Here is a 17,276-nt window from a genome sequence, read left to right on the forward strand (position 1 = left end):
TGACCTCCTGTATAGAAGTAAGAATGTTGAAAGCATGAAACATGAAACAAGGTGTCAGAGCACAGGTAGAAATGTAGATTCATTCAGTCCATGTTAAAGGGAATTGGAAAGGCTGAGACCCTAAAAAGCAGTAACATACTTTGAGTACAGATTAGTATGTCATATAAGATATAAACTATGAACCCTCCTTTTTTAGGGTCTTTAAAAAAGGTTGGGAATTTGCTTTAGTCAAGAAGGCTGCTCTTAACAGGGAGCTATCACCACAAATATAAATGGTTCAGAACTATGCAGTTTTGCATCCTTCAGGCTAAGAAAGGAAAAAGGGGTTAATCACTAAGAACCAGTTTCCTAAAAATATCAACTGGAGAAGCTAAAAAGGGATTTGTTAAATAAAGTTCTAATTTCCTTTGGAAGTGATATATGAAAGTGAAATATATGAAAAAGCAAAAAAAAGTATATGAAGTATATGAAAAAATACATAGTTGGAAGAATCTGAATTAGAGAACTTCAGAAAATGTTTCCAATGGTTCTGGGATGAAAACCATCCTCTTTTCTCATTGTAGTTTAATTTTCCTTAAAAAAAGCATAGAATCCAAACCTGAAATTTCATTTCAGAAATAGCTGTCTCTCAGGCTAACGCACACAGAAAGCAGAAGTTTTCTTTCATAAGCATTGACTGAAAGCAGAATTAAGTCCTGAGGCTTTGTAAGCAGCTATCACTTTCCTTTCCTGAATTCGACTTTCAGAAACAGTATCCTATCATAATTTTAAACTTAATGTAAAGCAAACTCTGTGTGAAAGGTATGGAGTTGTTTTATTTAAAAGGTCTCAAGAAGTGGTTCCCTAACTACAGGGGTACACATCTGTCAAAGTACCATTGTTCAGAAACTTCTTGTTGTCATTTGATTTATGCAGTTTTCTAGCCATACAAAGTACTCTTTTTTTAATATCTCATTGATCTGCAGTCCTACAGCAAGCCTGGTCACTGTCTTTGCGAGATGAAAAACTTGAAGGGATTGTAATCAGAAGTAGAAACAATAATAGCAAGCTTTCTCATGAAGTAATCATAGCTGAGTTAAGTTTTGTGTGAACTGAAATCAGTCATATTAAGACTATATTGCATTTACTCCTTAGGAACTTATAGATGTTAGAAGGTATCAGATCAAAGTTCCTGATTGTGACACACAGCTGGGAGGAATACAAACTGTGCTAGGCTATTAAAAGCTAAATCTGTGATGCATACACTGAACCTAATGTGTGTAAAACAAGTAACTTCACAGACCAGTGTGAGGGAAGTAACTGGGACTTGCAGGTGGGGTGATGATTTATCGACTATGCAAAGGCAACCATGTTTGTTACACGTAAAACTTCAGAACATATTTTTTAAAATCACTGATTCTGAATTTTAGATTAAAGGTAAAAGAGATGGTTCCTTGCGTTTTTGGGGTTAGAAGTCTTACCTAGAATACAGGTACCAATAAAGTCCTGTTTGGGGCATTTCGATGGCATAATTCCCTGAATTTCACGTAATTTGCCATAGAAGTAATACTGCAGATAACTTGCACCTGCCTAAACAAAGCGTTCTACAATAGGGCAATGTAACCTGTTTTCTTTCATTCCCCACATAGTTCAAATCGGTTCTTTTATTGCCTAAACACCTAAGATAAGCCCATTTTCCTAAATGTCTAGGTATCCAACTTTTTTCTTTTTTTCAAGAGGACCTGTATTGCTGATGAAATTTAGACACCTGTAAAAAATCTGACATTTAAACTAGAACCACCTACATTTAGTTTCAGGAAAAAAAAATCTACTCACAATTGTTGCTATGAGCAATTTTTCCTTTTTTTTTTTTTTTAAAGAAGATGCCAACATTAGTTGTGATGCATCAGACTCTCAGAACTGACCTGTACGGCCTTATCACAGGAAAAAAGGGAGAAGGATGTCTTGGATCCATCAGGGAAGGCCACTTAAAAACACTGAAGTGTTAAAGTAACTAAAGTGACATCCAATTTCTGTCCAAAATATACTGGAGGACTAAACAGCAAAGCAGAACTCCCTTCATTGCTTTAGCCAATGCAGAAGAGAGAGATGACACAATTTTGGCATCCTCCCTCCTTAGAAAGAATTTTTTTTGAAGTCATGCCTAATATTTAAGGAAGTAATAGACATTCCACTTAATAGCATTACAGTCTTTCAGCCTCATGGCATATGATTTTATAGTCAACATTGGAGGCGATTTGAAAGATCTGGCCCATAGCCAGCTCCCAAAATTATTTAATCTTTTTTCTTCTTAGTTCTTTTTAGTACTGGAATCATACAGAGATTTATAATGATTATGCTCTCCCCCAATTTCAAAATGCAAGTTAATTATATATTTTTTTACACTTATTGTTACCAAAATGCTTTGAAAATCTCTAAATTAAACACTTGATTCAATGAACAGCATGCAATCTGTTTCTAACTTTTCATTTACGAATTCTTTTTTTTTTTTTTGTAATTATTCTTTTTATTCAGGATAAAGAAAATATATCCATAAAATACCAGTGTGATGTGAAAACTATTCCCTGCCCTCCTTTATGGAGAGCTTAGGGAATTTTCTGTTTTAATTATGATTTGCACATTAGACAATTACACCATATGTAAGAAACATGACCAGAGGCTCTGCTGTTGTTTGCTTGCATTGGAATTACAAATAAGACACAGTTGGGCAACTCTGTGGGACTGACTACTTTTCTCATGCCTTTTAAATCCATGCATTTTCATAGTATTTTTATAAGAAGAGACAGAAAATAAATGTAATTATTCCTTGTTTCTATTCAAAGAGGGATGATTTCTGGGTGCTTTTATAAGGAGTCAGATTTACTTGCAGCTCTTCAGTGGTGGTTGTTCTACACCATTTTTCCCTAACTATGTTTAATAAATGGTTGCCCCTTCACCAAAAGAGAGATGATTTCATTTCAGCAAAGAAATGGCCTTATTCTATTCAGCTTTTGATTTGCAAAGTGCTTTGTTACAAGAGAAAAGTAATGATATAAAAGTATGCAATATGAAAAAAATCTTTCAAAGTAATTCACATGTGATAGTACCTATCATCCCCCATGGTGTGATATACACCATGGGGTATACAGAAGACCCACATTATAAGTATGGTATGATCCCTTTTGCTTGAGGTGAAAAATATCTATATTTTTCCTATTAGAAAAAAAGGCATTTAATTAACATACTTCAGTTATGAAGCCTAAAAACTATGCCTCAGCGGATGCAGAGACAGATCAATCCAAAGGCACTCTTTAATGATTCTCATATGAGAATGCTCATGTAAAGCACAGAGAATGTTTTTATGTTTCCTTGTGAACGTTAGGCAAGAAGTACATTTTTTATGGCATTGAACTGAACTCCTTAAGGGGCTAATGCTTGCAGGAGTAGAACTGATGGAGTAGTTAATATGCTATAAACTCAGCTTGGAGACTGTATTCGAATATTGCAAGTCATTTCCCATTCTGTAAGGAAATATTTGTCTAAGAAGTGACATAGTTTTAACCTACTGTTTCATTTTTCTCATTTGAAATTCAGCATTTAATTAAAAAAAATCTCCAAGGATTAAAAACTACTGAATGTTCCTATAAATAGTTGCACTTTACAGTTGTTTTAATTCCAGCTTGTGCTTTTATGCAAGACAGTGAGAAGAGAGTCAGAAGAGAAGGCATCCTTGATTATGAAGTAAAAAATGCTTCAGGTTAATGTGAAGGAGATAGGATATCCACATAGTGCTTAGTAGGGACTAAATCTGAGTGTTTATGATCAATCTTATGTTCTAACCTCTCAATGCTCTTCAACGTATTTTCAACTTTTAAGTAGAAGAGAAATTAAGTACTTCAGAAATCTGACTTTTAAGTTGGGGCCCCTAGTGATGCAGTAGCAATGCAGACAAATAATTCTTCCAGTTCACCACATGGGGAAGGTTGCATTTAAACTGCCTTCTCATTTAGTTTATCCCGTGTACATAGCTTATTTGTCATTAAGATGTAAAAGGTACTGGGAAGATACTCCCAGTACAGATGCTGGGAAGTGTCTGGGAAGATACTCCCAGACTACTACTGAGACTTATTTGCTTGTAGAAAATGTAGCTAACTTGTACATTCTTAATTCTCTGTTCAAGACTTTTCAGACCAAGTAGTCCCTGATATTAAAGTTATGGTAAACTTAAAAAAACCCCACCGGTGTTAATTCTGCATACCTGACATTCATAATGCTGAAACCTCAGCTCTGTGGGAAAATGCGTTCTGCCTTGTCTTCCCCCTGGAACTTCAATGAGAGAGATGAGGCCTGAAAACTGATTTACCTCCAGAAACATCTTTACTTCAAGGTATGCTTCACAGTTCCTTCTGACCTGTTCTTGGTATCTCACATAGTTGCAGGCAGCATCTCCTGCAAGGCAGTGCTGGCAGCCTCATTCCAGAGCAGCCCAGAGAAGTCTTGCTAACAGTTACAACGTGCACCCAAAGACTGCCCTAGGTGAGTGAGATGTTCATCTTTTCAGGAGGAAAGCCTATCATCAGGTCTTAAAATAAGCCAGATTCAAGCTTCTTGTCGCTTCTAAAGGACACACATAATTTGACATTTTAAAGGGATATTAATACAAAAAAGCAGGCCTTTTTCTGCTATATGAAATCAGTTAGGAAGGATAAATGATAAGGACAGAAGGTAGGCACATCACAATTCTGTGAAACCTGATACAAAAGGACCTGTTGAACAGATAAGCGGTTGTCCACAATTAAGAATCTCTCTGAGAGGACATATTGGTACCACACAGATTGAAAGTCAATCAGAGAGCTATATTTTATCCTCCTTCACTTCCATCCTCTGGGAAACAAACTTTCAAATAAACTTAAAAACTCACAGCAGTGCTTAGTATACATATATAAACATTCCTATAAGTAGAAAATGAATCTGTATAGGTCTGCAATGAGTGAGAATTTGACACTGAAAAAACAGCATGATAATACCAACATACAAGTGCTGAGCCTGTTGCTGCCATGAATTACATGATTTTTGAATGATTCAGATCATATATCCAGTGCATAGCAGTTGGAAGATATGCTGTGTCTCAGAGAAGACCCTGATTTGCAGCCAGCAGCCAGAATTAAAATAGGTATTTTACTTTATAATCTGATTGCACAGTGGACTGCAGAATTAAATTCTGCATGCAATTTGGATGTTCTATATTGATTTAGAATCTAATAAACACAGTTCTGTATAACCTACTTATATTCCATCCAAAAAAAAATGCTAGTAACTGAGCTCAATGTGCCAGTAATTCAGTATTCTCCTCATATTGCTAAGCACTAATCAAAAGTAGGTCACAGAGGGGGAAAAAGTACACAATTTGTATCTGAAGCTGAATGTATTTGGGCAGAATATTTTTATGATTATAAATAATATTGGTGTTTCAGTTGTGGTATTCTTAAAAATGTCATTGCATTTTAGACTCATTTTTTCTGAAGCAGGGCAAACTGCTTCAGAAATTCCCACTAGCTAGCTTTAGAAATTTCATAGTTTTTGCACTCTATTTACTGCAAGGTGAACAGGAAAAAAAAAAGAAGGAAAAGAAAAATAATTATGCTATTTGATAATATTGCAGGCACTACCTGGAATGGCAACATCACAGAAAGAAGATCCGTAGTAAGGGAGAATAATAGCTGTCATAAAGCAAGACTTGAGCACCTCAGATAAGAAATTACTTGTTTGCTCTGCCTCTAGTGATTCTATCATTTGCCTTTCTTACATTCAAGAGTTTGTGATGACGAAATAAGATCACAGAATCACAGAATCACAGGATGGTTCAGGTTGGAAGTGACCTTTAAATACCATCTTAGTTCCAACCCCTCTGCCATGGGCAGGGACACCTTCCAGTAGATCAGGTTGCTCAAAGTCCCATCCAGCCTGGTCTTGAATTCCTCCAGGGGCGAGGCATCCACAACTTCTCTGAGCAACCTGTTCCAGTTTCTCACCAGTATCATCATAAGGAATTCCTTCCCATTTAAAACCATTGACCCCTGTCCTGTCCTTACAGGTCCTGGTAAAGAGTCTCTCTCCATCTCTTTTATAGGCCCCCTTTATATATTGAAATAAATTGCATTCATTCTCTTCTTGCTATATTCTTTTTCATTACGACATCAGAACACAGACAAGGTAGATGGAAACTGTATAGGTACATAGCAAAGAAAGGGATAAAACATGTTTAAGAATGATAACTATATTAACTGTGAGGTCACTAAAAACAGAGAAAAAACTTCTCAGATTCAGATGAAACCTGGCACATTCAGATCTATCCCAGATGCAGCACTTGACTATACATGAACCTGAATGTAAAATGGCTTTAAACATTTGTGGAAATTCTTATTCCCAGTAGGAGTTTTAGGTTGAGTAAGTTCATGATCATACTTATTTTTACAAAACATGCTTGGTCTATAGCAGCTCAGTGTTTATGGATTTTTTTTTTATTATTTGCCTAACTCTGTTGTAGGTGTGAATACATTTCTTCACATATTCTAACACACACAAAAATGAGTCTCCAGTGAATCCTGATCAGATTACTGCAGCTACTTAGACAAAATGCATGAAATGGCGCTTAGCTATAAGAATCTGAGGGGGTTTTGATTCCACTTTGATGTTTTGTTCTCAGATTATTAAGTCCTCTGTTATCCATTCTTTCCTACGCTGAGCAGCAGACTCTGGGCTCTGCTTTGGGAGCTGCTGGGAACAAAGTCCATGACCGTTGCGAAACACCAGGGAACCCTATGAAGGTGCCTGCTGCTGCCAGGTAAGGACGAGGTAAGGTCAGCCACAAAGGTGTGGGCATGAGAGAACACCAGCATTTTCTAAAGAGCATGATGAGCAGCCCTTGACCCAGGGTGCCTGTAGCTTTATTTGCAACTGACCCCTTAATTAAGGGAGGGCCAAGCACCTATTAGCCTGTGTTTGGGAGAGGTGCATATAAGAACCAGGCCAAGAGTACAGTTAACAGATGCAGCAGCTTGTGCAAGAGAGGGTAAAGAAGGGGGCCTCAACTGCATTTGTTCTGCTGTAAATAGTCTCAGGTATGATGGTGACATGCCACAGGGTATTTTTCCTGGCAGGTGCTGGAATAGCTCCCCCTGCCATAGCAGAGACTTTGATGCAGATGGAGCTTTGGGTGGTGAATACAGCTCACCAAGCCCTAGGCTTCAGGGTCTGTCTTTGATTCCCAGGAGAGATGGCCTTCTTTCCTGTAGGTCTGCTGTCTTGGAGGAGCTGTGCCACCAAGCATAGGAGTTACGGAATGAATGTAGCAAGCTACCAAGCGTCAGAGAAGATTAAAAGGAGGTAGACACAATCTTCTCTGAGATGCATCAGCTTGAAGAACCCTGGACTCCAATTGCAATAAAGGTGAAGACAGTGTCCACACGAAATATTAAGTAAGTGCAACCTCTGGAGATGGTAAAGGATGAAAACTTGTGACTGCTGGCACCAAGAGTAAGGCTCCTGTCCCACCTAATGGCTTACAGCCACAAAACAGATTCACTGTTCTTGAAGTTGAACAGGAGCCATGTGTGCCTTCAAGCAAAGGATCTGTGCCACCTGACCCTAACACATGCAATACCACCAGGAAGAAGTGGAGAGTGATTATAATGAGCATCTTGCTGTAAGCAACAGAGATACTCATCTGTTGACTTGACCTATCAACTAGAGAGGTTTACTCCCTGCTAGGGCCTAGAACTGGGATATTGTGGAGGTGGAGGTACAGCCAAAGCTATTCTGACCATCTGACTGCTACCCGTGCTATTCTTCCACATGGTCCCCAATGATACTGCAAGGGGAAGCCTGGAGAGTATCAGAGGTGACTACAGAGCTCTGGGAGCAGCAGTTAAGGGCACAGGGGCCCAGGTGGTGTTCTCCTTAATCTTGCTGGTCAGAGGAAAAGGTGTGGGGAGGTGGGCACTGATAATATAGGCCAATAACTGTGTGCAGAGATGATATTGGTGATGGGATTCTGTGCCCTATGAGCATGGGGCCCTGTTTGCAGATCAGTGTTTCCTTGTGTGAGATGGGATCCACCTCACTAAGCAGGGCAAAGTCACCTTTGTCAAAACGGCTGACCTGGTAAGAAGGGCTTTAAAGTGGGAATGCTGGGTAAGGGTGAGAGAGTCATCAACATTTCTGTGAGGCTGTGATGCACAGGGTTGATGAGCAAAGAGTTTGGAGTGGTGTGATGGGAAGGGATTACAAAATCACCAAACAAGGGCTTAAGTGGGCTCACCTCTGTCATTTTTATGGAAGTAAGGAAGTGCCTAAAGGGTACCATGATGAAGAAATACCCAAAGCCCTTCCTGAGAACTCAGTATGCTTGGGGTGCCTCTTGAAGGTGCCTGTATATTAGTGTGCACAATATGGGGAATAAACATAATGAGTTAGATCTGTGTGCAGTTGCAGCACCATGATCTTTTTGGAATCATAGAGACATGGTGGGATGTCTGTCATGACTGGAGGTGTTGCAATGGAGGGATACAAGCTTTTAGGAAAGACAGGTTAGGAAGATGAGGAGTTGAGTTGCCCTTTATGTGAGAACAGCATGGAGGTCTGCTTAGGGATGGATGATAAATCAACTGAGAGTTTATGGGTTAGGATTAAAGAGAAGATGAGTAAGGGTAACATTGTAGTGAGCGTCTGCTACAGGCTGCACCACCAGAAAAAGCAAGTGGATGAGGCCCTCTACAGACAGCTAGCAGCAGCCTCATGTTCACAGGTTCTTGCACTTACGGGAAATCTTAACCAATGCAATATGTGCTAGAGGGACAACACAGCAAGGCATAAGCAATCCTGGAGGTTCCTGGGGTGCATTGACAAGAACTTCTTGATGCAAGTGATAGAGCAGCCAATGAAAGGAAGTGCTCTTCTGGATTTCATACTCACCAACAAAGAGGGACTTAGTGAGGATGTGAAGATCAAAGGCAGCCTTGACTGTAGTGACCATGAGGTGGTGGAGTTCAGGATTCTGAGAGGAGGAAGAGGGCAAAAAGCAAGACCATAACCCTGGACTTGAAAAGAGCAGACTTTGGCCTCTTTAGAGATCTGCTTGGAAGAGTCTTATGGCATAAGACACAGAGGGAAGAGGAGCCTGAGAAATCTAGTTAATATTCAAGTATCACCTCCTCAAGCTCTATGAATGGGGCAGGGGATGTGATGGTGTAGGACATGTGAAAGACTGAAGTACTGAGTGCTGCCTTCAATTCCAGAGACGAAGGAGGAAAGATTGGAGGAAGAAAGCCATGCCCTTGGTGGGAGAGGATCAGGTCATTGAATACTTAAACAAACTGGACATACATAAGTCCATGGGCTCGTGTCATGAGATGCATTCACAAATGCTGTGGAAGCTGGCTGATATCATTGCAAGGCCATCACATAAACTTTGAACAATCATTTCAACTGTAAGAATTGCCTGAGGGCTAGAGATAAACAATGGTTACTCCTGTCTTCATGAAGAGCAAGAATGAGGACGCAGGGAACTACAGGCTGTTCCTGTAGGCTCCCCCCTTGATCCCTGGGGAGGTGATGAAGAGCAGCGAATCCAGAAAACCATATCCAGGCACATGAAAGAGATGATGATCAGGAGTAACCATCATGGATTCACCAAGAGGAAGTAATGCTTGACAACTTGATCACCTTCTGTGATGAAACTACAGGTTTGGTAGACTGGAGTCAAGCAGTGGATATTGTCTATGTAGACTTCAGTAAAGCCTTTGACACTGTCTCCCATAAGATCTTCATAGAAAAGCTGTTGAAGTATGGGCTGGAGAAGCAGACAGTGAATTGAAAACTGACTGAATGGCTGGGCCCAAAGGGTGGTGATCAGTCATATGAAGTCTAGTTGAAGGCCAGCAACTAGTGGTGTACTCCAGGGACCAATACTGGGTCCAATCCTCCTCAACATCCTCATTAATGATCAGGAAGATGGGGCTGAGTATACCCTCTACAAGTTTATGGGTGATATAAAGCTTGGAGGAGTGGCTATCATGCCAGACAGTCATGCTGCCCACTGGCAGATGGAATTTGACTAGCTGGAGAAATGGGTTGAGAGGAACCTCATGAAGTTCAACAATAGGAAATGCAAAGTCCTGCACCTGGGGTGGAATAAGAGCATGTACCAGTACATCCTGAGGGCATCCCAGTGGGAAAGCAGCTGGGCATAAAGCGATCTGGGAGTCCTGGTGGACACCAAGTTGAATGTGAGCCAGCAATGTGCATTGCAGTAACAAAGGCTAATGGTATCCTGGGCTGCATTAGGAGGAGTGTTGCCAGCAGGCTATGAAGTCTCCATTCCTGGAGATATTTGAAAGCCATCTGGATATGATCCTGGGCAACTGGCTCTAGGTTGCCCTGCTTGAACAGGGGTATTGGACTAGAGGACCTCCAGAGGTCCCTTCCAACCTCAACTGTTCTGTGATTCCATGGTCGTTTACATATTTTTTGGGAAAAAGGAGAAGAACAACGAATATTGAATACTTGTATTCAGTAGTAATACGCATTGTGGATTTGCAGCACATGCTTACAGCTTGATTCAACAAAAACACTCTTGAATCTTCCATATTAAAAGCTAAATACTAACATGCTATCTGCAAAGAAAGGCGGGACTGCGCAAACAAAGATCATTGCATGAGTAGTCATATGTGAATATAGGTAAGTGTGGAGAATTATGCCCAAAATTATGCCCAAAAGGCAAGGCAAATACAAACTATCTCATATGGGTATGTAGGGCTGAATGAAACCTGAAGAATGACATAGCATATCTAAGCCAGTGAAAATAACTCCCTGTGCCCTTTGACTGAATCCCTTGACTTGCAACTGCAAGACGTCATATACTGTACTCGTTAATGCATTGCACCTCATGGCAAGTAATTTTATGATTTAATTTCTACTCCTCTGTTCAATTCTGTAAATTTTCTTAAGTGTTGCTTTAAGTCCCTATTTTCTGGGATGCAGTGGGGCTTGGATGCCTTCAATATTTCAATATTTTGATGATGGAAATAGCTGTGTGTGGAAGGTATTGCTTTTTGAGCTATATTGCTAATAATTTTCTGGGCTCTATCTTACCCCCAAATTGAACCAGTGGATGGAGAAAGGACACATGCCAGGAAACGACTTACCCTCCTTCTTCAGAGTATTTATGACCAAAGGCAAGGATGTCAGATGCCCGGCCACTGCCATCGCATATCACAACAGGAACAGGAGGAGTGTCTCGCAGGTACTCCAGAACGATGGAGATAACATTGGGACCTCCTTCCACAATGAGGGCCACCACAGGAACCCCTTGACCAATTCCTGGAGTAAAAGAAAGAAACAAACAAAAAAACCCAACAAAAAAGAAAAGGAACAAAAAATGCAAACCCAGCAAAGCAAACAAAACATAACAGAAGACAGAAAAAAAAATAAATTAGACTGAAACTGCTGCATTGTGACTGGACAGTGTTATGTCAGAGAAAATGGCTTTCAGAAAATCATAGATTTTAAGGACAGAATGGACCAGTGTATTCACCTTATTGGTTCCACTGCATAGAACAGGATTTTCTAGAATGATCTTCTGTTTTAAATACCAAATTTAGGGTTGAAATAGACCGCGAATACTTTAAAAGCTTGACTCTTTGTTTGAAAGCTATCATGATTCTTCCTAACATGTTCAGAATCATGACTTTGTAGCTTGCTTGTAATCTAGATTTTGCACGGTGTCTGTTTCCAATCCTCAGGGCTTCCAGTAGCTTTTCTTGCTGTTTTAAAATCCCTGCTGTGATATTTTTGTTGCTGTATTATGTGCATTTTAAGGTTGCAGCTGGATAGCCCTGCAACCTTCTCTTTGATAAACGAAACGTATTCTGTTACAAGACCATGCAACACTTGTTTTCCAATTCTAGTTGGTCTGACAGTTTTTCTCTGAATTCTCTCCCAATTTTGCAACATATTCCTTGATTTGCAGTCCCCACACCGGGGGCATTGCTCCAGGGAGAGCTGAACTAGTGCTGAACCTGGGGAAAGCCATCTTCATTTTCAGTACTTGAGGTATAAATCGATGGGAGCCCTCTGCAAAAATTTTGGCACAGACTTTGCCAGGAAAGTCTTGTAGATTTTGAGAAAGGCAATCTGACACCAGGCTGGTGTTAACATCACTGAAAAAGCTTTTATGGTTGTCACTTCTTGAGCAGTTGTCACTTGGGATATTCAAAAGGACTCAGGCAGTAAAACAGCTTAAACATTTTCTATTAGCAGGGGTTTTGTTTTGTCAGCAGAAAGACTTTTCCTTTTAAACTAGCTTTTGTGAAGAAAAACTATATGCATTCTGCATAGACTTTTGATGTTTCACTAAAATAATAAGAAGAATGCCCCAAACTGTTAATTGTTGGGTTGGGAAAAGTTGCATGAGGCATTCACAACATTCACAACATTCACAAATCAAATGATTTTTGATGATCATAAAAATTTTTAAGGATTTGAGTTACTGTCAAAACAATGAACTGTTCTTTAAAAGAGGAGAAAACCCTCCAGTTCTTATATACGACAGCAAAATATTGTAAGCACTCCTGAACCACTTTACGAGCAAACATTGTATTTCCTGGAGAGACTCCCAGCATGCTTTATTATGACTGTATCTACTGTCAGTTTGTGGCTCTTTTATTATATAACCTAAGTAAAGCGTGGGTGTTTATTTTTGTAAGAAAACTATAAACAGAGTTATGAAGTCCAGGATAATCAAAGAGAGTAAGAAGGGTAGAATATAACAAGGTGGTTACCAGAATGATTTGCATAGAGGTCACTGATTAATTTATTAATTAATCTTAAGAACTTCCCCGAATTGCTGTTCTACCTAATCATTAAGTTCGTTTGGTGCTTAAGTTCTTTCCAAAGGTCTTTGTGGAAAAGCAGTTTTGGGGAGCAGAGTAAAATGAGAAATGAAAAATAAGAACCTTGTTTAAGAAGAGTGAATTTTAAGTCTGGTGTGTTAATCTGTCCCACATGTGCTTCCACTAAGAGATTTAAGCTAAGGATGAGTTTTGTTTGGCAAATTTGAGCTGTTTGTCTACGTTCTTTTAATCATCCTTAAAATTGTATACCTTAAAAGTGCATTCTAGATATTAGCAAAAAAACCCCCATTTCTTCCTGAGGATCTAATAAATAATACGACTTAATTCCTGTAACAAGAGATGTCATATGATACATCTGGTTGCAGCTGAGCATGCAGAAAAGGACCTCATGTCACAGGTCTGCCCCAGTTTTCCTTTGGTACTAGGTGACAAAAGAAATGTTGTTTATAGTTATGTCTAGTACAACAATTATTATTTTTTTTTGTAAGACCATTGCTACAAGAAGACAAGTAAAAGTAAAATTCTTGGTGTGGAATATTTTTCTTTATGATAATTACCAATATAATCACATGGTGGCTGATGAGAGACTCTCTTCAGTTAGAATTCTAATACAGAATTGGAAGGAGATATTTTATAATTTAATTTCTAGTGGTCTGGCTAAAGTAACATTACCAAGTTTTTGAAATTTCTATCAGTACTTGCTGCTTTTCATGTAGTTTTTCTTTATACCACACCATATAGCTAATGCTTCTAGCATTTTTAGTTCTTCTGATAGTTTAAGATTAGAGTTCTTGGTAGCTGACTAAGGATTTCCCTTCACTGTTTTGATTTCAGCCCTCCTTGCTCAAAAGAGTGATCACAAAGCAGACCTAAATGAACTCTGATAAGGAGCCCCACAACTCACTGAAATCTTACATCAGCATTCCTCTTCTGCATTTTAGTATTTTCCACTGGAAACTGACTGGTAGGGCGCATTTTATTTCATTATGGACAAACACACCCCCACATCCCACACGTTAGAAAGCCTTATCTGAACATTTACCAAAGGTGGTCTTTTGTAAAGTACTTGATATAATGCCATGTATGAAGTTGTTAGCAAAGCTGAATATAAGTGCACAGATTCGAAAGTATATAATTAACTAATGGGTAGAGCTGTATCTGGAACTGTAGTACTAATGGATTTTCTTGATGAACTTACCCTGATCCTATCATTATTATTAATGACTTCAAAACAAGAAGTAGAACTGGCACTGCCATTTGCTAATAAGATAGTATTAAGAAGTATTCTCAGTAATGAGTCAAATTGGATCTGGGTGACATTAAGGACTGAGTAATAGAAATGGAGAAAGTTCACAGTGCAGCATGCAAAGTCATTTACTTAATGATTAAAATATTCTGCTGTAAACTGGGAACTTATTAGGAGAAAATACTAGAAAAGAAAAAGGTGTGAACCAGCTGATCACAAGAGAATTTTTGGTGGGGCAAGACCATGAATAAGGCAGGTATGATCCTGGAATACACACGGCAATGCATTTTCAGCAGGACACATCATATGGGCACATCAGCACCATTGTGCAAGCCACTCATGAAATTCCATGCAAAATATTGTTTGTAGCTATGCTCACTCATGTTCAAAAGGAACAAACTGGAAGAAATGGGTGAAAAAGACAAAAGGAATACATGGGGAATAAGACCCTGTCTTACGAGACAAGATTTAGATGAGTTTGGCTCATCTTCCTTAGCAAGTTGAAAGGTGAAAGGCAATACAGCTGAATATTCCTGTGACATAAAGAACATTGGCCTTTAGTAGTTTTAGATGGAATTCAGAACATTTCTGTCTATTAGAGGAGTAGAAGTCTTCATAGCCTTCTACTAAGACTAAAAGGGAAAAACTTTCTGAGTTTGGAGTGATGCTCAGTAGTCATTATAGATGCAGTCACCTTATGTATCTCAAAACATTCCTAAAGCAGGTTCCTTTAGTCTACTGGAAGTTTGTTCAGTCTCAGTGTATTCTGCTGGATATTGATCAGATATGTAATGCTAACAATATAATGTCTATACAGCTGAACTGTTTTTTCCTTTTTTGGGTCAATAAGTTGTCCACCTGAAAACATTTCTAAAATTCCTCTTGCAGTCTTCATTCTTTAATTTTTAATTATTTTTTTTTGATATTTTTTGAACTGCTGTAGTCACAACAGTTGCATGGCATATAGCAGTTCTCTGCAAGTGTTCTAGTTGTGCTTCCCTGTGAATAAACAGATGGCATTTTTTTTCTTCCCCGATCCTGTAGAAACACATCCAGCATGAAAACAACCCTCTAATTTGAGGCTAGTAAAACAAAACAACTTGTCTCCAAATCCACTCTTCAGTGAAACTTTGTAGCTTTTTTTTTTTTAAAAAAAAAAGCTCACATGAACCTTAATTTGTCATATATGATTAGGTTCCAGATTGAAGTGCAACTCTTTCAATTAATCTGGTAGATTTCTTTATGAAACAGAAAAAATTTAAAAGACAAAGTTGATTTCTAAATCTCATTTTCCTTTAGAAATCCTCCCTCAGTTTCAGCAAATAGAACTTTTTTCTTTGCAATTTTCATTGTTCTTCATAAATAATTTTGGTTTGGAAAAATATGTTATTTCTTTAGTTTGGAGAGAAAATTTGAATGTACGTTTCTGGAATTAGAGAAAATATTTTAAAATAATTTTATTTTAAAAGTTAATAGTACTTTGTTGATCTTTCTTCAGAGTATAACCACTTCTGGCTTTTAGGAGAGCCCTCTACACTACAGTTGTCTGAATCCTAATGTTAAGAGCTTTTCCAGATTTATCATGATTAATTTCTGAGAAGTGATGGTATCCACAGTGTGTGAAAGAAAGTCCATAGACATGGGAGAAAAAAGTCACATCTGCCTGAGTAACTTAGAGTTTGAGAAAGAGGATAAATAGGAATTATTACAGTCTCAGTTTTCTACGATGTTCCCAATCACATTTAAATTACTTATGACATTGTATTTGCTTCACGATAAAAACATAGCTACTTGTACCAAAGAAATCTGCTTCTCACTAACTCTGAGGCAAAATGCAGAGCAGATTTGAACTTTTACCAAAAATCCTGAGTGCGTCTTTGTCACTAAATACTCAGAATTTGGAAATGAACATGGTATGTAGAAAAAATTTGGTGGGTAGGAAGACATTGACTACCTATTCCTGACTAGATATTAACACTACATTTGCTAAAATTTTTGTATCTATGATATTGAGAACTGACATTCCTTATCTTACTCTAACACTGGACCATTTTGAAAAATGTTGGCATGTGCTGCCAGTAAAACATAACTTCTGACTTTGGGAAGAATGTAGCTGATGGAATTATCTTTAACTGACAATCAAAATATTTTTCCTACTAGATCTCAGTGTCTCCATAGAAATGCAAGAGTCAGGAATTCTCTGCAAGAACCTTATTTCAGCTTGGGCATGCACATTACAAAATGGTCTCCAAAGAATGGTCTGAAAGTGCCTGATATATCCACAGAGAGCCTCTTGTTTTAGCCACTTCATTCAGAAGAATGATATCAGGCTGGGAGATGACATGCCAAATATGAAGGTAATACAAAATTACTCCTTACAAAATGAAGGACATCATCATTATAAAAGGAATTTTTTGCTGAGACTCTCAGAAAGAACACAATGCTGGGATAAAATCACATTGATGAAAAACTGGACTACAGCAACCCTGGGGGTTGCTGTAGTCCTAGCACTCATCCAGAAGGTGGGAACTTAGTGCCAAGCACTAAAATGGACAGCCCAATAAATCAGTTTATGGAATTTACTACAAAATTTCCCTAGTCTGGGCAAAACTGAGGATAGCACTTGTCTTGCTGGGCTATCTCCAGCAATGCTGCTGTTTTCACTAAGTCCTCTGAAAGTATACAACCTTGGAAATTGTATGTTTCACATTTTATTAATTGGAAAGAGATTAACAGTAATACACTCCACTGAAATATTGTCCATTCTGAAACTGAACTCATGTTTTTTCTACATCCTTTGTAGAGAAAGAATCATTCTCTTTTAAGTTCAAGTGAATGATTTTAAAATATCTGAAAAATTATGATGTTTTCCAGCCATCTGATAGTTACAGAATCACAGAATCACAGAATCTTCTAGGTTGGAAGGGACCTTAAAGATCATCTTGTCCAACCGTCAACCTAACTGACAAAAATAGACACCCACACAACAAACAAGGAGCATCATCACTAAACCATACCTCCCAGCACTTCATCAACCCGTCTTTTGAACACCTCCAGGGATGGTGCCTCAACCACCTCCCTGGGCAGCCCATTCCAATGTCTGATAACCCTTTCAGTGAAAAAATTTTTCCTAATATCCA

General features: G+C 38.6%; 1 protein-coding gene across 8 annotated transcripts in view; it reads right to left on the reverse strand.

Moving 5' to 3' along the window:
- The window catches only part of TRPM3 (transient receptor potential cation channel, subfamily M, member 3), a 278,412-nt gene that overhangs the window by 91,410 nt on the left and 169,726 nt on the right, over nt 1-17,276 (reverse strand). For all 8 annotated transcript variants that reach the window (XR_001413818.1, XM_014958485.1, XM_014958484.1 and 5 more), the window contains exon 7: nt 11,184-11,358. Coding sequence is in view for 7 of the 8 variants with exons in the window: in XM_014958485.1 (XP_014813971.1) it covers nt 11,184-11,358 (175 nt within the window). In the remaining variant the exon portion in view is untranslated. The remainder of the gene's footprint in view (nt 1-11,183; nt 11,359-17,276) is intronic.

The sequence above is a fragment of the Calidris pugnax genome, unplaced genomic scaffold (genome assembly GCF_001431845.1).
Source record: "Calidris pugnax isolate Ruff unplaced genomic scaffold, ASM143184v1 scaffold360, whole genome shotgun sequence".
Lineage (NCBI taxonomy): Eukaryota > Metazoa > Chordata > Aves > Charadriiformes > Scolopacidae > Calidris > Calidris pugnax.